Source organism: Lithobates pipiens, unplaced genomic scaffold (assembly GCF_037356315.1).
Source record: "Lithobates pipiens isolate NorthernLeopardFrog02 unplaced genomic scaffold, aLitPip1_a1.2 Scaffold_44, whole genome shotgun sequence".
NCBI classification, from domain to species: domain Eukaryota; kingdom Metazoa; phylum Chordata; class Amphibia; order Anura; family Ranidae; genus Lithobates; species Lithobates pipiens.
In genome coordinates this window covers 4629679-4655994 of record NW_027507870.1, presented here as the reverse complement: position 1 = coordinate 4655994, position 26316 = coordinate 4629679, and the positions used below count along the sequence as shown (strand labels likewise).

Sequence of the window (26316 nt, the reverse complement as noted above, 5' to 3'; positions counted from 1 at the left end):
ACTAGAAAAAAGGAAGTTCAATAGCCAGTAGCCAATAGCTTCTGTCTGTTGAATCTGAGCATGCATGATTTTTGGCGTGTCAGAATTGCATACACACGATCGAAATTACCGATAGAAAGTTTTTCCGATGGGAAAATTGAGAACATGCTATTAATTTTTGGCTGGCGGAAATTCGGACAGCTAAATTCCGATGGAGCGTACACACGGTCACATTTTCAGATGAAAAGCTCTCATCGGTCTTTTTCTGGACGGAATTCCAATCGTGTGTATGCGGCATAAGAGCTCCTTATGATCTTTAAGAGACCTATTCCTAAAGCCGATACATTTTTTGAGGGGTGTGGCTTCTTGTGAATGGGTCACTCTTGGTTAGGGTTTTCAATCTTCCTACTCTGTGGCCACAATTGTGGTGGGAGTGGGAAGGATGTCAGTCTTTTTCATGGATGCTGGGCCTCTACGGTTCCTATAGTTGCCCTGAAGACTGGTACTCTTAGAAAAGGGTGAGAAGAGACTGAACTCACCAAAGGAAAAACTTGGATCGTTCTTGGTCTCTGCAATGTTCCTGATGACACCATCACTACACCACTGTGTGGGTGGCACAGTGGTGTAGTGGTTAGCACTCTCACCTAGCAGTAAGAAGGGTCACTGGTTCAAATCCCAACCAGGACACTACCTGCCTGGAGTTTGCATGTTCTCCCTGTACCTGCGTGGGTTTCCTCCGGGTACTCGAGTTTCCTCCCACATTCCAAAGACATGCAGGTAGGCTAATTGGCTTCTGTCCAAAATTGACCCTAGTATATGAATGGGGACCTTGGATCATGGGCTCTTTGAGGGTAGGGACCAATGTGAGTGTGCAATGTACAAAGATAGGGACAATTGTAGACACTCACTCAGGTTGAACTGGATGGGCTGGTGTCTTTATTCAACCTTACTAACTATGTAACTAAGAATTTGCAGAAGAAAGAGAATGCAGGGAAAGAAACCTTGTTCTCTGTTTTGTATGGATGACCCTAGTGCAGACCATTTCTCTTACAAACCATACGGGGGCTTGGAGACAATTGGGTTTATCCCTCTGGCAGTGTCAAGGTAACTGAGTCCAGGTAGTTTTGGGTCTGCCTTGGCTAGCTGAAGCTCAAGGAGAAGGTCATTCAGTCTCTGGAACTCCTTGTTGTCCTTACCAGATATCTTTGGGAAAGTTTCCAGACGCATGAGCAAAGCATTTTCTATAGATTCTGGACTGCCATAACTTTGCTCTAATCCAGGGATCCTCAAACTACGGCCCTCCAGCTGTTGCAGAACTGCATGTCCCATGAGGCATTGTAAAACTCTGACATTCACAGACATGACTAGGCATGATGGGAATTGTAGTTCCTGAACAACTGGAGGGCCGTAGTTTGAAGACCCCTGCTCTAATCGATCCCATGTAGTTCTGAGTAGGGATGGACCGAACGGACCCCTGTTTGGTTCACACCAGAACTTTCAAACACTGCAAAGTTCGGAACCCAATAACAAACCCCAATAAAGTCAATGGGACCTGAATGTCAAAAATCAAAAGTGCCCATTTTGAAGGCATAGTATATGCCTTATATGCAAGAAATTAGGCATACAATGGTTATAGGAGTCCGGGTCCTGCCCTGGGGGACATGTATCAATAAAAAAAGTTAGTGAAAAAAGGGAAAGCATAAAAATGAAAAAATCCATCCAATATTGTGCCTGGGGGGGTCTCCTTAGTCTAACTGTAAAGTGGCCTATCTGTACCATGTCTAGAATCTGCTGCAGCAATAATTGCATTTATAAAGCCCCAAAAAATGTAATTTTCCTTGCAAGAGGCCTTTATTTTGTCAGTGTGTATGATGAGGCCACAATGTAGTGCACTGGGAACAAGATTAGAGATTTTTTGGATATATTCTGGTGTCACTTTGACTTTGGATAGAAGTAATGGGTGCGTAAAAAAAGTTTTTTGGGTGTTGGTGGCGCCTTCCCACAGTAACCCTATAGAGGTAATCTTGATGAAAGCGAGAATTGGCCTTGCTATAAAAAATTGTTAAACAGGTGCTGAAAAATTGATATGTGGGTGTTAATTGTGCCCATGAAACCTATACCAAACACATTCTTCCAGATGAAATGATTTAACACCCTCAAAGCTAGGCAGCCTCGAAGTCCTGCAGAGAATCCACATCCCAAAAAGACTTAATCAGTGACATTCGTCATCAGGGGCTTCATAGATGGTAATCCAGGACTGATTCATTTTTATAAAAGTCAAACGGTCCACGGAGCCTGTGGACAGACGTGTTTTATGATCAGTATCGAAACCTCCTGCAGCACTAAATGCCCAATCTGAAAGCATGCTGGATGCAGGGCAGCCCAACAACTCAAAAGCATACTGGGCAAGTTCTGGCCAGTGGTCTATACTCATGACCCAGTAAGTCAGTGGATCATCAGCTGGAAAGCTCTCCATCTATGTTTTGGCCCCCAGATAATCGTCCACCATGTGCTGCAGACTCTGCCAATGGGATGTAAGCTGACAGCCCTGGGGGGCTAGGACTAAAACAATTCTGAAATGCCTCACTTAGGCGGACACCTTCTCCAACGCTCCTCTCTTGACCAACAGAAGACTCAAAGCAACGTTTTCCACCACACTGTAACCTACTGGAGTCAGAAAAAAACGTTTAACAAAAAGCTCTTTAACGTGTCCTCAAGAGATTTTATCTTCTGCACTCTCTGTGGGGACGGGATGAGTTCTGAGACCTTACCCTTATAACGGTGGTCAAGGAGGGTTGCCAACCAGTAATAATCCTTCTCCTTTATGCCATGTATTCTTGGGTCCTTTCGCAGGCTTTGAAGCATGAGGTTGTCCATGCGCCTCAAATTTGCAGAGGCTTGAGAAGAGTCCTCTGGGCCACTCAGGATGACAGCATCTGGAACTTCCTCCTCCCAGCCATGTACTCCTCCCAAGGGTCCTGAGGTTGGAAATCCATTGCTTACAGATTGATGCATGTCTTCCTCTTCTTTGAAGCCTATGAAAGTGCCAGAATCCTCCTCCTCATCCTCCTCCCCTCTCTCCTCCTGTGTGTTCTGTGACATAGGAATGATGGTGTCTGGATAAAGTGGGCCTTGAGAGGAAAGGAAGTCCTCTTCCTCCTGCTGCTGTGCCATACTGGCACAGGTATTCACTGATGGCCCTCTGCTGCATGTATAACTGCTGCAGCATTCCCAAAGTTGAGTTCCACCTGATGGGCATGTCACAAATCAGGCAGTTTACGGGCAGGTGGAATTCCCACTGAATTTCAGCCAACTGAGCACTGGCTGTGTATGACCGCTTGAAATGGCTACAGACTCTTCTGGCCGTCTTTAATACATCTTGTAACCCTGGGTACGTACTAGGGAAACGCTGCACCACCAAATTGAGGACATGTGCCAGGTATGGCACATGTCAACTTTCCCTGTCTTAGGGCGGACAGGAGGTTTGAGCCATTATTGGACACCACCATTCCTTGCTCCAGCTGGCGTGGTGTGAACCACCTCTGGGCCTGTCCTTGCAGAGCTGCAAGAATCTCTGCTCCGGTGTGGTTCCTGTCCCCTAAACACACCAGCTGAAGCACTGCATGGCACCTTTTAGTCTGACTCTGGGAATAGCCCTTTGAACGCTTAGGGGGTATCGGATGTTCAATGTTATACAATTCTGCAGAGGAGGGCATGGAGGTGGTGGAGGAGGAGGTAGAGCTCACAGGTCTGGCATCATCGCCACTAGCTGTATAGAGACGTGGGGGCACAACAAGCTGCAGCACCAAGCCCTGTATCCTTTTGAGTTGCAAGCAGCGTTACCCAGTGTGCTGTGAACTATCGTCCCTGCCCATGCTTGCTGAACCATGTGTCGTCAGTAAGGTGGATTTTATGGCTGACTGCCTTGCCCAACGATGCCAGAACATTCCCTTCCACGTGATGGTAGAGAGATGGAACAGCCTTTACGTGAAAAGTAGTAGTGACTGGGAGCGTGCCATTGTGGTACAGCACATTGTGCGAATTCACGGAAGGGGGCAGAATCCACCAGGTTGAAAGGCAGAAGTCGGAGAGCCAACAGCTTTGACAAGCTTGCATTTAGATGCTGGGCATATGGGTGGCAGGGACTGTATTTTTTTTCAGCAGCAGCAGATGGGGCAGAGAAATTTGCCAGCTACAGTCTACAGCTGGTGGTGTGCTGCTGGCAGATGTGCTGCTAGGACCTGGGACACCCTGTGCTATACCATCATCGCTGTCAGTGGAGGCTGCTGAGACATAATGACTCGGTATCACAGGGGCAGACTGAAGTGGGTAAGGAGGAGTAGGAGGGACAGATTTGTGCCCCTTTTGTGTGGATTTTAGGTGGTCTTGGCAACGGGCTGAGTGGTTGGACATTAAATGCCTTGTTAAGCATGTGGTACCCAAATGGTTGGTGTTTTTGCCATGTTTGATGTGCCTGAGACACAGTTTGCAGATAGCAACAGTGTAATCTGCTGCAGATGTGCTGAAAAAGGCCCAGACAGCTGAGTTTTGGGGAGTGGGCTGGGAGATAACAGCTGCAGAATGTGATGGAATATGGTGTCTGCTCTCTACTTTCTTTATGTCGGCCTCCTTGGGGTTGTGCCGCCTCACCTTCAGTTTCCTCATCTGCTCTATCTGGCACCCAAGTCGCATCAGTGACCTCATCATCCTCATCATCTCCATCTCCTCCATCTTCATCATTACAACTGGAGACAACTTGGCAATACGCTGTGGCTTGGGGAACATGAATACCAAATTGTCTACCAGTGTTCCTCCCTCTCTAGGCTCATGTTCCTGTCATCCTCAACCTCAGAACCAGCATCTGAATCCAGTAATGGTTGGACATCATCAAGGAGCAAGTGGCTGATGCTGTGGTCAAATAACTCAGCTGTCTCCCCAAAGGCTGATGCTGGGGCTATGGCAGGAATAGATGTGGACAAGGAGGCAGGTTTATCCAATTTGGAAACTGCAGGGGACTGCACAGTTGTCTCTGCTTGCGTGACAAAGGATGAGGAGGATGAGGATGGTTTAGTAAACCAGTCCACCACCTCCTCTGCATGCTGTGGCTGGATAGCACGGGCAAACTCACTAAACAGAGGAAATGATGCCCTGCCTGAGGACTGACCACCACGTCCACCTTTGCCTGTGGACACATTTGTTGCTAGTCCCCTTACAGTACCAAGGGAGCGTCTGACTTTTCCAGACATTATTGGGAGGGAGGGGGCTGTGCTTATAAGCAAATGTACAGAAGAAGTTGAAATCTGTACATAGATGCGCTTTAATCATGTAAAGAGGTGTTTGGTGCACTTTAATTTGAGTACTCACACTACACAGACACACTCCATGGATACACTATAATATAATGCGCCAAACATACAGTGACGCACAGAACTATATGGTGTTAAATTGGCAGTAACGCACACAGAACGATATGGCGTTAAACTGGCAGTAACGCGCACAGAATTATATAGCGTTAAACTGGCAGTAACGCACACATAAGTAAATGGTGTTAAACTGTCAGTAACACAATCAAATAGATGGTGTTTAACCACTTGCCGACCAGCGCACGCTGATGTACGTCGACAGAATGGCACGGGCAGGCAAATGGGCGTACATTTACGTCCCTTTAAATTTGCCGCCCTGCCATCGGGAGCGCGCCGCCGGTGGTGCGCTCCCGCGCTGGTCGGGACCCCCGTGAGTCCGGTCGCGGGACCCGCGGACTCGATCGCCGCGGGCATACCCGCAATCGTCTCACGGAGCGGCCGAATGGAGGAAATGCTGTGTAAACAACATTTTTCCATTCTGCCTAGCAACTAGTGACGCTGATCTCTGCTCCAGGTGATTGGAGCAGAGATCAGTGTACACTAAATGAAAGCCCAACCCCCCCACAGTTAGTAACACACCCCTAGGAACACTTAACCCCTACACTGCCACCCACTGGTTAACCCTTTCACTGCCAGTGTCATTTACACAGGAATCACTGCATTTATATAGCACTGATTACTGTATAAATGACAATGGTCCCAAAAATGTGTCAAAAATGTCCGATGGGTCCCCAACAATGTCGCAGTCACAATAAAAATCGCAGATCGCCCCCATTACTAGTAAAAAAAAAATAACAAAAAATTATTAATAAAAATGCTATAAAACTATTCCTATTTTGTAAACGCTATAACTTTTGCGCAAACCAATCAATAATCGCTTATTGCGATTTTTTTTTACCAAAAATATGTAGAAGAATACGTATCGGCCTAAACTGAGGGAAAATTTTTTTTTATATATATATTTTTGGGGGATATTTATTATAACAAAAAGTAAAAAATAATGCGTTTTTTTCAAAATTGTCGCTCTATTTTTGTTTATAGTGCAAAAAATAAAAACCGCAGAGGTGATCAAATACCACCAAAAGAAATCTCTATTTGTGGGAAAAAAAGGACGTCAATTTTGTTTGGGAGCCACGTCGCACGACCGCGCAATTGTCAGTTAAAGCGATGCAGTGCCGAATCGCAAAAAGTGGTCTGGTCTTTGACCAGCAAAATGGTCCGGTCTGAAAGTGGTTAACAATCACTACACTGACGCTATCTGAACGGTCCCTACTGAAGCTATACACAAATGTCAAGATTACTGACACAGTCTCACTACACTACAGGGAAACTATCTGAGCTGTCCCTACTCTAGCTGCACACTATGCAAAGCTGAATGATGGTCCTCCTCACTACACTCACACTATCCCTAGACTGACACTAAACTAATATTCTACACTGACAATTGAAGCAAAATAGCACAGTATAGCACACTAACTAATAGCACTGAACAGAGCCCTGTTTTATCTCTCTCCACACCGAAATGGCACTGAAAATGGCTGCCATTGAAAGAATACTTTTATACTGTAGAGCGAAAATGAGCCATGATTGGATAAAGTCATGATAACCGTGTCCACTCATGACTCTGACAGTGCTCCGTGCCCTGATTGGCTGAATCTTTCACTGCTTCAGCCAATCAGGGCTTGCAATGCACAGTTCAGCGCCACAATGCATTGTGGTCGGTTCGCTGAACGTCCGAACAGCGAAAGTTCGGCCCAAACTTATGCTCAGGCCAAACCGTTTGCCCATCCATAGTTCTGAGGCCTGCTGAAGGATTGTCCACGAAAACTGATCTTAATGGGTCAATACGTGTAGCAGATAGAGGACCAAGCCATCTGATCAGCAGATCCGATTCTTCAGCTGCTGTAATGCCAAGATCACTGATTGCAGTTCTGAAGGCACATTTCCAACTTCTGTAGTTCTCAGGTTGGTCATCAAAACTTGTGAGACCAGTCTTTGTGAGCTCTCTGTGATGTATGTACTGTACAAACTCTGCTGTTTCAGTTGTTTCTGCCTTTATGTTAGATATTGTAGGATGAATGGTGCTGATTGCTGTTAAAGGACACAGGGAAATATGGTGCAGCAGATGCATTCAGGTGAGTTGCTTGCTTGAAGTCAGGTGTTGCAATGGTACATTGATTTAAGGCTGTACTGATGACAGGAGATTGATGACATGCTTGCAGCTTGCTCTGATGCTCTGTAACATATGGAGGAAGGTTAGGTGGGCATGCAGGAAAGGTAATGGAGTGATTTTTCATGCAAGAATTTTCTGGAAGATCTTTAACTTGATGCTGTGAAGAAGACTTTATGTTGTCAAGAGCATGATGGAGTGTACACTGCAATGGCTTAGGACATAGTCTTTAGTGCGATTGAGGGTATCTTCCATGTCTGCTATGTTTTAGGTTGATGCTGTCTTTCACACTTGCACCTTCATCTGCACTGATAGCTTGTTCTAGGACCCTTAGCTTTGCCATAGCTGCCTCATGTTTACACTGTTCATTTAAGATTTCTATTGCTGCTCTTTGACATGCTGTCTCAGTTTCCATATCTGCTCTTTGATGTGCTGTCTTTTTCTGCGTATGCGACCTGCACCTTGCTGGGTTCTGCTTCAGTGTGAGCACTAATAAGTCACTCTCTGGGTGTTGAGTATCTCGACCTGCCGCATTTAGAGGACTTCTAATGCCGCGTACACATGAGCTCATTGTCCGTCGTACTTAGTCCGCCGAAACGCATTTCAGCGGACAATTCGATCATGTGTGGGCTTCAGCGGACTTTTCCAGCGTAAAGTCCGGCGGACTTAGAAAGTAGTTTTGCACTCCAATCTTTCTGCCGGACTTGGGTTTCAGCGGACAATACGATCGTGAGTATGCTAGTCCGGCGGACTAAGAATGACGCATGCTCAGAAGCAAGTACGAAAAAGGAAGCTATTGGCTACTGGCTATTGAACTTCCTTTTTCTAGTCCCGTCGTACGCGCTGTACGTCATCGCGCTAGCAAACGCCGGACTTTCTGTGTGTCCGTGTGTGGCCAAGTCCGTTCGGTAGAAAGTCCGCCGGACTATCCGCCGGATTGTTTGTCGGACTAAGTACACTAGACAATTCGCTCGTGTGTACGTGGCATTAGAACGTCTGGTGGAACTGGATCTGTGAGATGCATTGTCATGTAGCATCTCTATCTTAGCTTCTGCCTTTTAATTTGGTTTGCTGGATAAAACTGTCTCTTTCTAGATTAAGAACATGCAAGCTTTTTAATCCCTCCAGTGAATCTTCTGCGGTCATACTTTGTAGAACATTAATGAACATATTGCTGGTAAACTGATAAAGCTCCTAGGAGGCAGAAAGTTGTTTAATGGTGCCCCCAAATGGCAGTAGCTCATGTTCAACAGACAGTGTGTTAGATTTCGTAAGAATTTTTTCCCATAATAATTTTAAGCTAGTTGTTAATTCCGTTCATAAAGCTTCATAATTCTCCATTACTTTCCAAGTTGGTTTGACTGAGCGTTTGGGTATGTCAGCAGGCTCAGGGTCTTGTGACTGAATGATAAGCTAGCAGGATCTGTGTGTTATATTATGACACCATGCAGCCTAGGAGGGGGCTGGATGGGATCTGCTCCCTGTACTTCAATACATCTTCTCAGAACAGGAAGGAATGTTTTGTGACTTCTGACCCACAACACCCAAATCATGTCTGTGCCACCCTGTTCTGACTCGACTACAAGGCGATAAACTTTATCTCTAGCTTCATATAGGGCTTATCCCTTTGAGGACCAAGGGACGTATTTGTCCCATGTTTTTAATTGCCTGTATCATCTGATTTTTTTCATCTGAAGAATTTAAAATACTTTTTTTTTTTTTAGTTTGAGTCAAAATATTAGTTCTTATCAACAAACGGATCTAACTTTTTTGCCAGTTATTTCATGAAATGGCTTAATTACAGCAACTGAAGTGTACGAACGCAAAAAAATAAAAATTGACGGTAATCTTATGGTCCTCAAAGGGTTATAGGACCTGGTGACATTTTGAATCCCTTGCATCAATCCAGACAGCTTAACTCAGTGAATAAACTCAGTGTCGAGGAGACAGACGATGAGGCCTTTTGAATGTTCCATTGAAAGACATTCATAGATAGAAAAACGTTGATTTGGTTAGCCACATGGAAAGATTATTAGAGCATGGTGGAATACTGAACAATGAACCAGAGAGAAGAAAGGGGAGGGGATATAGAGAAGTACGGTGGAAGAAAGGGTTCAGCTTAGACAGAGGCAGACAGCTTAAAGATACAGAACAATAATAAATCAAATAGTGTAACACAAATGAAATAACAATAAATCGCATAGTGTAACACAATACCCCTACTAATCTCCAGATCTCTTGTATTCCTTCAGATAAACCCATTTCCTCTGGATAACTTTATCAGTTTATTAAATGTTCAAATAATAATACAAAGGAGGAAGAAATATTCCTGACACTTGGAGGTTGATTTACTAAAGGCAAAAATACTGTGCATTTCGAAGTGCACTTTAACCGCTTAAGGACCGTCTCGCGCCGATATACGTCGGCAGAATGGCACAGCTGGGCACAATCACGTACCTGTACGTAGCTCTTTAAGTGTCCAGCCGTGGGTCGCTGAGCTCCGTGACCATGGCCGCAGGACCTGCGGACGCAATCGCCGCTGGTGTCCCGCGATCGGGTCACAGAGCTGAAGAACGAGGAGAGTTCTGTGTAAACAAAGCTCTCCCCGTGCTTCCTAGTGTGGCTGTCACCGATCGTCTGTTCCCTGTTATAGGGAAAGATGATCAGTGACGTCACATGCCAAGCTATGCCCATCAACAGTAAAAAAAAAAACACACACGTCACACATAACCCCTCCCCGCCCCCTAGTGGTTAACTCCTTCACTGCCAGTGTCATTTACACTACATTTAAAGAGGAAGTAAACCCTGATGAGTTTACTTCCTCTTTCATTCCCTGCAAAGGCAAAGCATAATGGACTACTATGCATCGCATCGCATCGCATAGTAGTCCATTATGTGTCACTTACCTGACACAGGAGCCAGCGAAGTCGCCGCTGTCCCCTGTAGTCCGCCGCATCCATCTTGTTGGTGGGGTCTCGCAGCTCCGCCGCTGTCATTCGGCGAAGCCGCGATGACGTCACTCCCGCGCATGCGCACGGGAGCCGACACGCGCGGCAGCTCCGTCGCTGAGGATGTCGCGCTCAGTGCACCTGCGCGCCGCTGTCTACGGCACATGCGCCGTAGACAGTGGTGCCCGTTTTCGGGCAAATATCTCCTAAACCATATAGGTTTAGGAGATATTGCTTGGACCTACAGGTAAGCCTTAATCTAGGCTTACCTGTAGGTCAAAGTGGTTTGTAAGGGTTTACAACCACTTTAAATAGCACTGATTGCTGTATAAATGACAATGGTCCCAAAAATGTGTCAAAAATGTCCGATGTGTCCGCCATAATGTCGCAGTCACAATAAAAATCTCTGATCGCCGCCATTACTAGTAAAACAAAAATATTAATAAAAATGCTATAAAACAATCCCCTATTTTGTACACGCTATAACTTTTGCACAAACTAATCAATAATAGCTAATTGTGATTTTTTTTTTTTTACCAAAAATATGTAGAAGAATACGTATCGGCCTAAACTGAGGAAAAAAATATTTTTTTTATATATTTTTGGGGGATATTTATTATAGCAAAAAGTAAAACATAATGTGTTTTTTTTTCAAAATTGTCGCTCTATTTTTGTTTATAGCGCAAAAAATAAAAACCGCAGGGGTGATCAAATACCACCAAAAGAAAGCTCTATTTGTGGGAAAAAAAGGACGCCAATTTTGTTTTGGAGCCACGTCGCACGACCGCGCAATTGTCAGTTAAAGCGACGTAGTGCCGAATCGCAAAAAGGGGCCTGGTCCTTTGGCTGCAAATTGGTCCGGGGGGCTAAAGTGGTTTAGTGCATTTGCTCTAGATCTGAGAGGAAGCTCTGCTCATTTCTATCCTCCAATCATGTGCAAAAGAAAATTCTGTTTTATTTTCCCTGCGTGTGATTGAATGTACTTTGCAAAATTAAGTTTTACCTCATTTACTAAGCTCTGGAGGAACTGTACTTGCAGTGCACAGTATATTTACCTTTAGTAAATCAACTCAGTGTTTGTACAGATTATTAAATGTCTTTTATTTCCCCCAGATAGGGAGATTATTGTCAGGAATCCTCCTGTGTATTATCTCTGTTCCTCTGTATAAGGATTCCTATGACTACGAGTCTCAGTCTCAGCCCCTCCCTGTGTAGGAGTGTACAGAACGGGTCACACTGGTTACTTTCATTTCTCTCTTCTACTTTCAGCGATGGCGTCTGCAGATCTGAGGAAGGAGCTGGAATGTTCCGTCTGTCTGAGCATTTATACAGATCCTGTAACTCTGCAATGTGGACACAACTTCTGCCGGGACTGTATTAGTCGTGTTTTGGATACACAGGAGAGGTCTCGAGGATATTCCTGTCCTGACTGTAGACGAACATTCAGGAAACGTCCCGTCCTTCAGAGGAACATAACACTACGTAACATAGCAGAGAATTTCCAGTCTTCTAAGCTAGATCAGAAGAAGTCCGGGGTCTTCTGTACTTACTGTATTCACACTCCTGTACCTGCTGTGAAATCCTGTCTGCTGTGTGAAGCTTCTCTGTGTGACAATCACCTGAAAGTCCACAGCAAGTCACCAGAACACGTCTTATGTGACCCGACCACTTCCCTGGAGAACAGGAAATGCTCCGTCCATAAGAAGATCCTGGAGTATTACTGCACTGAGGATGAGACCTGTATCTGTGTGTCCTGCAGGCTGGATGGAGAACATCGGGGACACCAGGTGGAGACTCTGGATGAGGCCTCTGAGATGAAGAAGAAGAAACTGAGGAATGTTCTGCAGAAACTGATGGCAGAGAGAGAGGAGACGGAGAAAAGAGTCCAGAGTCTGCAGGAACACAGGAGGAAAGTACAAGGAAAAGCAGACGCTGAAACCGAGAGAGTCACTGCCCTGTTCAGAGACCTCAGGAGACGTCTGGAAGACCTGGAGAAGAGAGTCCTGAGGGACATCTCCGGACAGGCGGGACAGTTCTCTCTATCACTGTCTGATATGATCCAACAGCTGGAAAAAAAGAAGGAGGAGCTGTCCAGGAAGTTGCGTCACATTGAGGAGCTGTGTAACATGACGGATCCACTGACTGTCCTACAGGAATCAGACACAGGTGACTTGTGTGATACTGAGGATGGAGATGATGAGGACAGAGAGAGACATGAGGAGCTCCTCCATGATGGAGGGGATCTGGATGTGGCGGGGATCTCACACACATTACACACAGGTCTAACTGATATCATATCTGAGGTAAATGTACAAATATGTCCAGGCACACATCTCTATCCACATTTTACTACAGAGGGCGAAGGTCACATCAATGTTGAACCATCCAGGAGACCTCCCCAACCCTCCCCCACCATACAACCATCCAGGAGACCTCCCCAACCCTCCCCCACCATACAACACTCAGACCGCCAGGCTGGAGGACCAAATATTGGGGCTGTACAGCAAACATGGGGGGTTTTGGGGGCTACAGACATATTAATGGATATGAGCGCAGCTGGTAATTATCTCCATATATCAGACGATAGGAAAACGGTATCCTTCTCATCATCACATCAGAATCGCCCAGAAACACCAGAGAGGTTTCAGGGTCCTCAGGTGATCAGCAGTCAGAGTTTCTCCTCGGGGAGACATTACTGGGATGTGGATGTCGGGCGGGCAGTGTTCTGGATAGTCGGGATGTGTCACCCCAGTACAGAGAGGAGAGGAGAGCAGTCAGTGATTGGATACAATAAGAAGTCCTGGAGTTTGGAGAGATGGGGGGACAATCAGTACTCGGTGAGACATGATAGGAAGGAGATCCGATTACCCAATGGTGTCTCCAGTAAGAGAGTCAGGCTAGATCTGGATTATGAGGCCGGACAGATCTCCTTTTATGATCTGTGTGACCCGATCCGACATCTCCACACCTTCACCACCACCTTCACCGAGCCCCTCCATGCTGGGGTATGGGTAATGTGGGGTTGTCTAAAGATATCTGGGGGAATCAGGGGTGAGAAATCGGCCCAGAGACTGGTGACATCATAAGGTGGAGAATATGATTGGTGAAATACTCAGCCAATAGAAGTTAGCAGTTAAAACAACATGATTGATTTACTTGTCATTAACTTGCCATTTTCATCCTAAACCTCTCTTCACCACCTAGTGCAGTGATGGTGAACCTTGGCACTCCAGATGTTTTGGAACTGCATCCTCCATGATGACCATGCACTCTGCATTGTAGCTGAGCATCATGGAAAATGTAGTTCTAAAACATCTGGAGTGCCAAGGTTCACCATCACTGACCTAGTGTGTCACTGACCAGGAACAAGCATGCAGGATGTCAAAATCAATGGTTCTCTAAGGGAGCCCATTGATTTGAATATAAGTGGCACCAGAAGTCGGATCATGATGATCCGACTTGCAGTGCGATTTGTGTGCTGAGGATCCTGAAGGGGAACAACTCGCCGAAATGAAATAAAAAACACTGGCGTGAGGTTCCCCCCAAGATGATACCAAACCCTTCAGTCTGCTATGGATTTTAAGGGAAACACCACATGGCAAAAAAAAATGGCGTGCCCCCCTAGATCCATACCAGACCCTTATCTGAGCATGCAGCCTGGCAGATCAGGAAATGGGGAAGACGACGAGTGCCCCTCTCCCCCGGACCTGTGTTTATGGGGACAAGGGCCTCTTCCTGACAACCCTGGCGAGTGGTTGTTGGGGTCTGTGGGCCGGGGGCTTATCGGAATCTGGAAGCCCCCTTTAACAAGGGGGCCCCCAGATCCTGGCCCCCCCAACCTACATGAATGCGTATGGGGTACATTGAACCCCGACCCATTCACCCCCAAAAAAGTGTCAAAAATAAAAACACTTCACAGGTTTTTAAAGTCATTTATTAAGGCCACTCCAGCGTCTCTTCTGATTCCTTCTCCCTCTGGCGATGTCTTCATCCTCCCGTTCTTCTCCCTACTCTGGTTCTTCTCTCTGCGCTGTCTTCTCCCCCTCTCCGGTACTTCTCCTCTCTGCTCTGTCTTCTGCCTCTGTCGGGTCTCTTCTCTCCGCTGTCTTCTCCCCCTCTCCGGTTCTTCTCCTCTCTGCTCTGTCTTCTGTCTCTGCCAGGTCTCCTCTCTCCGCTGTCTTCTCCCCCTCTCTGTTTATTCTCCTCTCTTCTTCTCTCTGCGCTGTCTTCTGCCTCTGCCGGGTGTCCTCTCTGCGCTGTCTTCTCCCCCCCTCTCCGGTACTTCTCCTCTCTTCTTCTCTCTGCACTGTCTTCTGCCTCTGCCGGGTGTCCTCTCTGCGCTGTCTTCTCCCCCTCTCCGGTACTTCTCCTCTCTGCTCTCAGCTCTGTCTTCTGCCTCTGTCCGGTCTCCTCTCTCCGCTGTCTTCTCCCCCTCTCCGGTACTTCTCCTCTCTGCTCTCTGCTCTGTCTTCTGCCTCTGTCGGGTCTCCTCTATCCGCTGTCTTCTCCCCCTCTCCGGTTCTTCTCCTCTCTGCTCTGTCTTCTGTCTCTACCAGGTCTCCTCTCTCCGTTGTCTTCTCCCCCTCTCTGGTTATTCTCCTCTCTTCTTCTCTCTGCGCTGTCTTCTGCCTCTGCCGGGTCTCCTCTCTCCGCTGTCTTCTCCCCCTCCCTGATTCTTCTCCTCTCTTCTCTCTGCGCTGTCTTTTGCCTCTGTCGGGGTCTCATCTCTCTGCTGTCTTCTCCCTTTGTTCTTCCTCTGATGTTGTCTCGACACGCTCTCCCGGCATAATGCTAGGGCCGCCTTGTGCTATTACTTATATAGACATGGGACGGGGCCATCCGGTGACATCATCTGGGGACCCCGTCCCCTTGTGACCTCACCACCCAGTTGATTAAAATCCATACCAGACCGAAGGGAAGGGAAACGCCACGCTAGTTTTTTTTTTTTTTCATTTTGACGAGGGGTTCCCCTTTAATATCCTCAGCACACAAACTGCGATGCAATCCAATCATCATGATCCGACTTCTGATATGACTTCTATTCAAATCAATGGGCTGTCATAGGGAACCATTGATTTAGAATAGAGGCAGAGAAACACTGCTAAAAGCTAGTATGGCTAAACAAGCATTAACGCCAATAAAAAAAAAGCTACTAAAAGCCAATTTTTACAGCTGCTATTTCCTGGCATTGGTAATGGCTTTACAGCTCTGTGTGCATGAGGCCTTAAAGTGTATAGTGTATTGTTTTCAGGTTTGGATGGAGTGGGGAAGGATTAGCCCCCCCTGTTTGTTTTGTATTGTTATCCGGGGCTCCAATAGAGGGATTTCCCTTGACTTCCTGTCCTGGCGACAATGTTTTCCTGGGCAGAAAGTGAGAGGAACTCTCCAGCAGACAGAAATAAAAATGACTAAGCGCTTATATGCTAATGTTAGGATCCTTATATAATATCAGGTTCTCTGTCTAGAATGGCTTTACAGAAAGATGTTATTAGAACAAATGGTTGATCTCCAGATCCTTGGAAGGTCTTGTTGTGGAACATGGAGACAGTTGGTGTTCTTCTTCTAAAATGAGATAGTTGGGAGTCTGGAGGTCGGCCAAATTGATAAGGTGTTCAGAGATAACAGAAATTAATGTCTCCTGTAATGAATGGTGTGCTGCTTGTACAAATTTTTTGGTGAATTATTTATCATGTAAAATGTTGATGTTTGGGACGGCCCTCCACGACAACTGTCCAGGATTGGAGGGTAAAAGCTTCCCCATTTGATGAAGAGGTCAGATCCTTGGTCCTCCTGCCATGTGCCAGGGCTTTTTTTTCTCATAGAATAGGTGCAGGAACTTCCCTCTCCCGAGTCACTACTCTCCACCCCCCCCCCCCCCCACACACACACCTCCAAGCACCGTCCTTTGTTTCCACCCCATACCCACCTCCCAGGTTTATAGAAAACAGAACCAAGTATCAATTCTTTGGTGTTAAGTAATCTGTATAAAATGTGTTAATTATAATAGGAAAAGCAGTAAAATGGATCCTCCGGCAGCCAGCAAGAATAGCCCCCCATAAGCAAAAATAGATTCCCCCCCACAATAATAGACACCCCCAAAATCAACAGATCCCCCCCCCAGCAACAATAGACTGCTTGCAACAAAATTCTGCCCAACAAAAATAGACCTGCCCCAGGAATAAAGACACCACCAGCAACAATAGACCCTCCAGCAGCCAGCAACAATAGACCCCACCTCGAGAGTAGATCACTCCCAGCAACAATTGACCACAGGCAACATGAATTTCCAGCAGCCAACAACAATAGACCCTCCAGCAGCCAGAAACAATACACCCTCCTTCAGCCAACAATAGATCTCCCAGCAGCCAGCATTAATAGACCCTTCAGCAGCCAGCATTAATAGACCCTTCAGCAGCCAGCATTAATAGACCCCACCTTAAACAGTAGATCCCTCCCAGCAACAATTGACCCACTAGCAACATAATACACCCCCCTCAGCAACAGTAAACCTTCCCAGCAGCAATAGAGTCCCCGGCAACTGGCATCATTGGACCCTTTAGCACACCCCATTACCCCTTGCCAATGCATACATTCAGTGCTTTTAGCGTTCCCGCTGGAAAAAAAAAAAAGCCCTGGCCATGTCTAAGGATCTCCGCACACCTTCATCTCTCTACTTTCTAATCTTTACTTTTACTTTGTAACTTTTCTCTTCTAAATAAACTTTTAAAACATTCACCGTGATCCGAGGTTGTTGTTTTCTTATCTGGCGCCACAATGACTTGGCTATTAGTTGTAATATCAATGTAGTGGCGATCAGCGGAGAGGTCCCTCGCCGACTAACACTTGTATTCCTTTATGTATAAAAAAATGCTCTTGTGAGAAATGGCCAATGTAACTGTAGCATCCTCTACCTAGGTTGGTGCTAGAGTTGAGATTTTATGTGAGAGCAGGTACATTTAATCAGGCTAGGCCTGTTTGTTTTCATCTGTAGGGCTGGAAGTGGCTCAGAATAGGCTGGCGACTCACAGATAGCATCATCTTTCGGTAACCTCCCTTCTGCTTCTAGAAGTAAGGAGGAGGAGAAGGGTGGAGCTGTCTGGGGTGCTCTAAGGAGCTCTGACCAATCCCCAACCTTAATTAGCCGGGGGTAGGCCTCCTTAAATACCTAGAGTCAGCCCAGCTAGGTAGGAGTTGTTGGGTGGAAGAACAGGGAGATGGAGTGCTAGCTGTTATGGCCTTTGGGAAAGCTCCCCAGTCTGGGGGGGGGGGGGGGGGGGTGACCTTGGGCCTGGAGCACGGGAGTGGAAGGGACCCCCATACAAACCACAGGGGTGTCCTGACCACCAGGAGTGGGAGAGGACAAATTTCATGGCAGGTCTTTCAGATTTGTTGCTTTTTTAGGGGGGAACCGAAAAATCCACAAAAGACCATCTAAGAATGGACATGTGCATTGACAAAAAATTAGTTGTCATTTTCATTTCATTCGTTTTTAGATTTTTTCGGAAAATCCGAGATTCGGAAACTCGTAAATTCGAAAATTTGGGGAATTTTCAAATTTAGATTTTCCGAATTTCAAATTTTCGGATTTCCAAATCACGGATTTCTGAATTTCCAAATTTCGGAATTACGTTTTTTTTTTTTTTTTCGGATTTTCGGAATTCAGGAATTCAAAGATTTGAAAGTCCAAAAATTAGAAAATCTGATAAAAAAAGAAAGAGAAAATCAGTTTAATTAATAACTAACTATTAAATTAACGAGTACGAATTTATCCGAAGTTAAAAATTATCTGAAATAACAAATGTCGCATCTAAACAAATGGAACAGAACAAATTAATAATAAATAATTAAAGGTTTTATTATTAGATTGTTACGTTACATTTGGTTAGATGTGGCATTTGTTATTTCAGATAATTTAATTCGTAACATTGGATAAATTGGTACTCGTTACGCTCACTAACAGACAAATTTGAAAGGGAATTCCAATACCTATAATTTAATAGTTATTATTTAGAATTAAACTGATTTTCTTTCTTTTTTTCAAATTTTCGAATTTCCGAAAATTCAGAAATTCGGAAATTCGAAATTAGGAAATTCAAAAATTTGGTAATTCGGAAATTTCAGAAATTCATAATTTCGCAAATTTTGAAATTCGGAAATTTGGAAATTCACTAACAGTTCACTAACAGACAAATTTGAAAGAGAATTCCAATACCTATCATTTAATAGTTATTTATTTTTTAGAATTAAACAGATTTTCTTTCTTTTTTCTGATTTTCGAATTTCAGAATTTCCGAAAATTCGGAATTCCAAAAATCCGAAATTTGGAAATCCGAAATTCGAAAATCTGAAATTCGGAAATCCGAAATTCAAAAATCTGAAATTCGGAAATCCAGAAATTGAAAAATTCAGAAATTTCGGAAATTCATGGTTTCGCAAATTTTGAAATGAGGGAATTTGTAAATTCTGGAAATTGAAAAATACGGAAATGGAAACATTTGGAAATTCAGAATTAACAAATTTGTCAAAATTTGTTAAAAAACGAATTTGGAACTAAACGGATTGCACATGTCTATCTAAGAATGCAGCCTTGCTGGCTAGAAAAGGGGGAGTGATCATGTGGCCCCCGGACTGTACCAGGCCACAAGCCCTCAAAATGGATCTCAAAGAAAACCACCTTGCCTCCATGTTGATGAGGAAAGGGTCCTCTTCCCCACAACACTGGCCTTGTGGAATCTGTCTCTTTTAAGTCCCTTTAACTATAAAGGGGTCCACCAGATACCAGCCCTCTATGTGGATGAGTATGCAATACCTGTGTACACCCTCCTAGTTAGGTGCTAGTATAGGCAGGTACATTTAGTTATTTTTGGGCTCTGCTGTAGCCAGTGGAGCTGATTTGATTATTTATGTCTGCTCCGGGCTCTGCAGTTGCAGGCTTGCCTGTCTCCCCATGTATTTCCAAAAATCTCTGGAACATAGTGGATGGAGAGGGTAGAGTCTGGCCTGACCTGATATACAGCCTCAGCCAATCCCTGGTCGGGAGAGTGACCAGCAGGGGACTAAGAGGTGTATATATATATATATATATATATATATATATATATAGGGTTTGGAGCTTAGGGCAGCAGCAGGCTCCTTTGCGCTGCTGGAGAGTGGCCCAGCCTGAAAGGGCTGTTAAATCTCTGAGAAGCTTCAAGGAGTTCTGGATGATCCTGACTCTCCATGGAGCTAAAGGATCACCCCAAAGTCACAGAACAAACAGGCAATGTCCAAAGAAGGTCTTATCAGGAGGCTCAGGGTGCAGTTTCAGCTGAAACTGGAAAGAGCCATCCAGATAGTCAGAGACACCGTGAGTAGACCTGAGAGAGATCTTGGGGGCCAGACTGCTGCCATTGTGCCCCCTTTTTTGCTACAGGCTTGTTGCCAAGGTTGTTTCAATGGTGGGAGCCTCCTGTCCTGATTTGGTTGCTTTTTCCTTTATAGAGTTGCCACCTCATCTCTTTAAACCTGAACATATTTTAATTACACAGGTTCTGTGTTTGGGTTTAAAGCAATGAGGTGGCAACTCTAGGTACCCCGCTAATAACACTGAACCTTGAGGTACCCCACTAATAACACTGAACCTTGGGGTATACCACTAATAACACTGAACCTTGAGGTACCTCACTAATAACACTGAACCTTGGGGTATACCACTAATAACACTAAATGTTGGGGTACACCTCTAATAACAATGAACCTTGGGGTGCATCACTAATAACACTGAACCTTGAGGTACACCAATAATAACACTGAACCTTGGGGTATACCACTAATAACACTAAATGTTGGGGTACACCTCTAATAACAATGAACCTTGGGGTGCATCACTAATAACACTGAACCTTGGGGCACACCACTAATAACACTAAATGTTGGGGTACACCTCTAATAACAGTGAACTTTGGGGGACACCACTAATAACACTGAACCTTGGGGGACACCACTAATAACACTGAACCTTGGGGTACACCACTAATAACACTAAATGTTGGGGTACACCTCTAATAACAATGAACCTTGGGGTGCATCACTAATAACACTGAACCTTGAGGTACACCAATAATAACACTGAACCTTGGGGTATACCACTAATAACACTAAATGTTGGGGTACACCTCTAATAACAATGAACCTTGGGGTGCATCACTAATAACACTGAACCTTGGGGCACACCACTAATAACACTAAATGTTGGGGTACACCTCTAATAACAGTGAACTTTGGGGGACACCACTAATAACACTGAACCTTGGGGGACACCACTAATAACACTGAACCTTGGGGTACACCACTAATAACACTGAACCTTGGTGTACCCCAATAATAACACTGAACCTTGGAGTACACCACTAATAACACTGAACCTTGGGGTACACCAATAATAACACTGAACCTTGGGGTACACCACTAATAACACTAAATGTTGGGGTACACCTCTAATAACACTGAACCTTGGGGTACACCACTAATAACACTGAACCTTGGAGTACCCCACTAATAACACTGAGCCTTGGTGTACCCCATTAATATCACTAAACCTTTGAGTACACCCCTAAAAACACTGAACCTTGGGGTACACCACTAATAACACTGAACATTAAGGTACACTACTAATAACACTGAACATTGGGGTACACCACTAATAACACTGAACCTTGGAGTACACCACGAATAACACTAAATGTTGGGGTACACCTCTAATAACACTGAACATTGAGAGACACCACTAATAACACTAAACCTTGGAGTACACCACTAATAACACTAAACCTTGGGGTACACCACTAATAACACTAAACCTTGGGGTACTCCACTAATAACACTGAACCTTGGGGTACACCACTAATACCACTAAACCTTGGGGTATACCACTAATAACACTGAACCTTGGGGTACACCATTAATACCACTGAACATTGGGGTACACAATAATAACACTGAACCTTGGTGTACACCTCTAAAAACACTGAACCTTGGGGTACACCATTGATAACCTTAGACCATTCAGAGTAAGAATCATTAACCAATACTCTTGAAATTCTGTCTTTTAGCCAGTTTTCTATCCAGTTACAAACTGATCTTTCTACTGCTGTAGACTTGTAGACCTTTAACTGGCCATACATTATACAATTTTCTTGACAGATATCTCCTTCAACTATGTAGTGCATGGCCATGCCCAATTGCATACAAATTGAAAGTGTTTAGGTGTGATCTCATATTATATGGTTTTGGTAAATCTAAAGGAAAATTGTATAAGAAAATCGTATAATGTATGGCCAGCCTTACACATAAGTTAAGTTTGGGGAACTTTGTCCAATGCTTTGGCAAAATCCAAGTATAATATATACACAGCAAAAAAAGAACACAAGGGGGCGCCGGCATCAATGGGTTTATTATGATTAAAAAGCCAAATGAAAATTGACCGAAATATAAATCATCAAAGATCTTATCTGCTGCCACATTGGATGGAAGCCGTCCACCGAAAGAGCCGCTTGCAACCGCAAACTGCGCGTGGTCCGTGAGGAAACCAAGCCCAATGATCCAGGAAGTGAGGAGAACCTCTGTGGGACACAAGGCAGGAAGTGACATCACACCTGGGGCGGGCTGTTTGCCCGTGGGTGGTGCGTTAGCATTTGTACCACAATTTCACTTGTTTGTTCTAAATCCACAGCCACTCCTTTTGTCTAAGGGTTTACTTCCTCATAAAAAGAAATCAGATTCGGTAGACAATTTCTGTCTTTCATAAATCTATGCCGGTGTTCTGCCGAAAACTCCAACTCGCCAAAATCTCCAACCACGCCACTTCCGGTGACTCTTCACCATCAGTAATGGGAGATTTGGTCGGGTTGGCTGTTTTCACAGAACCCCGGCAATGTATACACTCCGGTACGCGATGTAATGAGTAGTCTGTCCGCTAGTAACCAACATGGCCGCCTCCAAGGCGGCGACAACTTTTTTCCTCCTTACCTATCCAAACAGTCAACCCATCGTGTACCGGAGTGTATAAACTGTCGGTGTTTGGTGAAAACAGCCAACTCATTCAAATCTCCAATTATTGCTGATGGAGAGTCTCCAGAAATGACGTGGTTGGAGATTTTGGCGAGTTGGAATTTTCGGCAGAACACAACGGCTATTGCTTAATATATTTTTTTTTCCAGCAAAAACTCTTTTATGTGATTTTTTTTTTTCATTATTAAACTTTCCATTATCTTCCCAACTGCAAAAGTTAAAGTGGAGTTTTACATTAAAAATCAGCAGGTACAAACACTGTAGCTGCTTACTTTTAATATAAGGACAGTCCAGGGAGCCGGCGATGTCAACACCTGAAGCCGATCTTCGGATCGACTCTTGGGTGCTGCCACCGCCATTCCTGGTAAGGGAACCAAGACTTTCAGCTTCACTCCTGGTTCCCTACTGCTCATGCTCGAGTCTCGCTGCACGCTCTGATTGGTCCCTGCTGTCTTCTGGGACCTGTGTGTCTCCCAGAACACAGCGAGGGGGGGGGGGGTGGCGGGGGGGTGAAGGAGGATTTGCTGAAAATTGTGTGGATCGCCACACAATGTGCGTGATTTTCCCCAAAAGTGGGAGCAAATACAGTGAAACCTCGGATTGCGAGTAACGCGGTTAACAAGCGTTTCGCAATACGAGCACTGTATTTTTCAAAATCGTAACTCAGTTTGTGAGTGTTGTCTTACAAAACGAGTGCGATTCAGGCCCAAGCGGTGTGCAGTATGGCTTTGGCCTCAGGTGGGGGGGGGGGGCGCCGGAACCGAGCAGAGCTGAACGTCACGTTTCGGAAATCCATGGAAAGGCACGGCTGACCTCTGCAAATCTCAGGTAGGAAGTCTTTCCGAGGTTTGCCGAGGTCAGCAGAAGTGTCCTCTGGCCTTTTCGGACGTTTCTGAGGCTCTCCAGCACCCCCCGCCTCTGGCCACATGCGGTATTGCATCCCATTGAAGTCAATGCGGAACAAATTATTTTAGTTTCCTTTGACTTCAATGGGAAAACTCGCTTTGATATGCGAGTGCTTTGGATTACGAGCATTCTCCTGGAATGGGTTATACTCTTAATCCGAGGTTCCACTGTACCTGGATTCGACAGGTAACTGTTCACCCCTCCCCCCTGAAAGGTGCCAAATGTGACACTGGAGGGGGGGGGGAGGAGGAATCCGGACAGCGGAAGTTCCATTTCTATTAACCGGTCTGTAGTTACTTGGTAAAGACTTTAATGCCTTTTTAACCCCTTCAGTACAGGGCACTTTCACCTCCTTCCTGCCCAGGCGAATTTTCAGCTTTCAGGGCTCTCACACTTTGAATGACAATTACACGGTCATGTAACACTGTACCCATATGACATTTTTATCATTTTGTTCACACAAATAGAGCTTTCTTTTAATAGTATTTAATCACCCCTGGGTTTTTCTTTATTTGCAAAATTTTAACCACTTCAGCCCCGGAAGATTTGGCTGCTGAATGACCGGAGCATTTTTTTTGCGATTCGGCACTGCGTCGCTTTAACTGACAATTGCGCGGTTGTGAGACGACGCACCCAAACAAAATTCTGTTTTCCCCACAAATAGAGCTTTCGTTTGGTGGTATTTGATCCCCTCTGCGGTTTTTATTTTTTGCGCTATAAACAGAAAAAAGCGACAATTTTGAAAAAAAAAACACAATATTTTGTACTTTTTGCAATAATAAATATCCCCATTTTATTATTTTTTTTTAAAAGAGCAAATTTTTCCTCAGTTTAGGCCGATACGTATTCTTCTACATATTTTTGGTAATAAAATCGCAATAAGCGGATATTGATTGGTTTGCGTAAAAGTTACAGCGTCTACAAAATAGGGGATAGATTTATAGCATTTATTATTATTATTTTTTTTACTAGCAATGGCGGCGATCTGTGATTTTTATCGGGACTGTGACATTATGGCGGATGCGTTTGACATGTTTTTGGGACCATTGGCAATTATACAGGGATCAGTGCTATAAAAATGCACTGATTACTGTAAAAAGGAAACTGGCATGGAAGGGGTTAACACTAGGGGGGCGATCAAGGGGTAACTGTGTTCCCTGGGAGGTGGTTCTAACTGAAGGGGGAGGGGACTGACTAGAGGAAGTGACGGATCGTGGTTGCTAGCTATCAGGAACACACAATCTGTCACTCCTCTCAGAACAGAACAGGGATTTGTGTGTTTACACACACACGTCCCTGTTCTGCCTCTCGTGCCCGCGATCACTCGTGACCGGCAGTCATCGTAACCATCGACCCCCGAGTGCAGCGGGCACACGCTCGCGCTTGCTATCCCGCTTAAAAGGAGCCAACGTACAGCTACGAGGATGAGAGAGAGGGAGGTTGAGAGAGAGAGGGAGTATGAGAGAGCGAGAGGATGAGAGAGAGAGGGGGGATGAGAGAGAGAGAGAAGATGAGAGAGTGAGGATGAGAGGGGGAGGATAAGAGAGCGAGAGGGAGGATGTGAGAGAGAGAGAGAGAGAGGGAGGATGAGAGGGGGAGGATGAGAGGGGGAGGATGAGAGAGGGGGAGGATGAGGGAGAGAGAGAGGGGGAGAGAGAGAGAGAGAGGGGGGGTGAGAGAGAGAGAGGGAGGATGAGAGAAAGAGAGAGAGAGAGAGGGAGGATGAGAGAGGGAGGTTGAGAGAGAGAGAGTGAGAGAGAGGGAGGATGAGAGGGGGAGGATGAGAGAGAGGGAGGATAAGAGAGAGAGAGAGAGAGAAAGAGGGAGGACGGGAGAGAGAGATAGAGAGAGGGTAAGAGAGGGAGGGTGAGAGAGGGAGGATGAGAGAGAGAGAGAGAGGGGGGATGAGAGGGGGAGGGTGAGAGAGAGAGGGGGAGGATGAGAGAGAGAGGGGGAGGATGAGAGAGAGACAGAGGGGGGAGGATGAGAGAGAGAGAGAGGATGAGAGAAGAAGGATGAGAGAGATAGAGGTGAGGATGAGAGAGGAAGGATGAGAGAGAGAGGAAGGATGAGAGAGGGAGGATGAGAGAGGAAGAGGGATGATGAGAGAGGGAGAGAGAGAGGGAGGATGAGATAGGGAGAGAGAGAGGGAGGATGAGAGAGATAGAGGTGAGGATGAGAGAGGAAGGATGAGAGAGAGAGGAAGGATGAGAGAGAGAGGGAGGATGAGAGAGGAAGAGGGATGATGAGAGAGGGAGAGAGAGAGGGAGGATGAGATAGGGAGAGAGAGAGGGAGGATGAGAGAGAGGGAGGATGAGAGGGGGAGGATGAGAGAGAAGGAGGATGAGAGAGAGAAAGAGGGAGGATGAGAGAGAGGGGAGGATAAGAGAGAAGAATGAGAGAGGGAGAGGGAGGATGAAAGAGGAAGAGGGAGGATGAGAGAGAGGATGAGAGAGAGAGAGAGAAAGAGGGGGGTGAGAGAGAGAGAGGGGGAGGATGAGAGAAGAAGGATGAGAGAGAGAGGGGAGGATGAGAGAGGAAGGATGAGAGAGAGAGGGAGGATGAGAGAGGGAGAGGGAGGATGAGAGAGAAAAAGGGAGGATGAGACAGGGTGAGGGAGGATGAGAGAGAGAGAGAGAGAGATGGAGGATGAGAGTGGGAGGGTGAGAGAGAGAGGGGGAGGATGAGAGAGAGGGGGGAGGATGAGAGAGAGGGTGGGGGACGAGAGAGACAGACGGGGAGAATGAGAGAGAGAGAGAGACAGAGGGAGAGGATGAGAGAGAGAGGGAGGATGAGAGAGAAAGGATGAGAGAGAGAGACGGAGGATGAGAGAGAGAGAGAGAGAGAGAGGATGAGAGAGAGAGAGAGGATGAGAGAGAGAGGGAGGGTGAGAGAGAGAGGG

At 45.6% G+C, this 26316-nt stretch overlaps 1 protein-coding gene across 1 annotated transcript in view; it reads left to right on the top strand.

The window, feature by feature from the left end:
• The window catches only part of LOC143956842 (uncharacterized), a 112644-nt gene that overhangs the window by 59432 nt on the left and 26896 nt on the right, over positions 1-26316 (top strand). The window contains exon 2 of the mRNA XM_077467015.1: positions 11730-13543. Coding sequence (XP_077323141.1) covers positions 11732-13543 — 1812 coding nt within the window. The 5' untranslated portion in view covers positions 11730-11731. The remainder of the gene's footprint in view (positions 1-11729; positions 13544-26316) is intronic.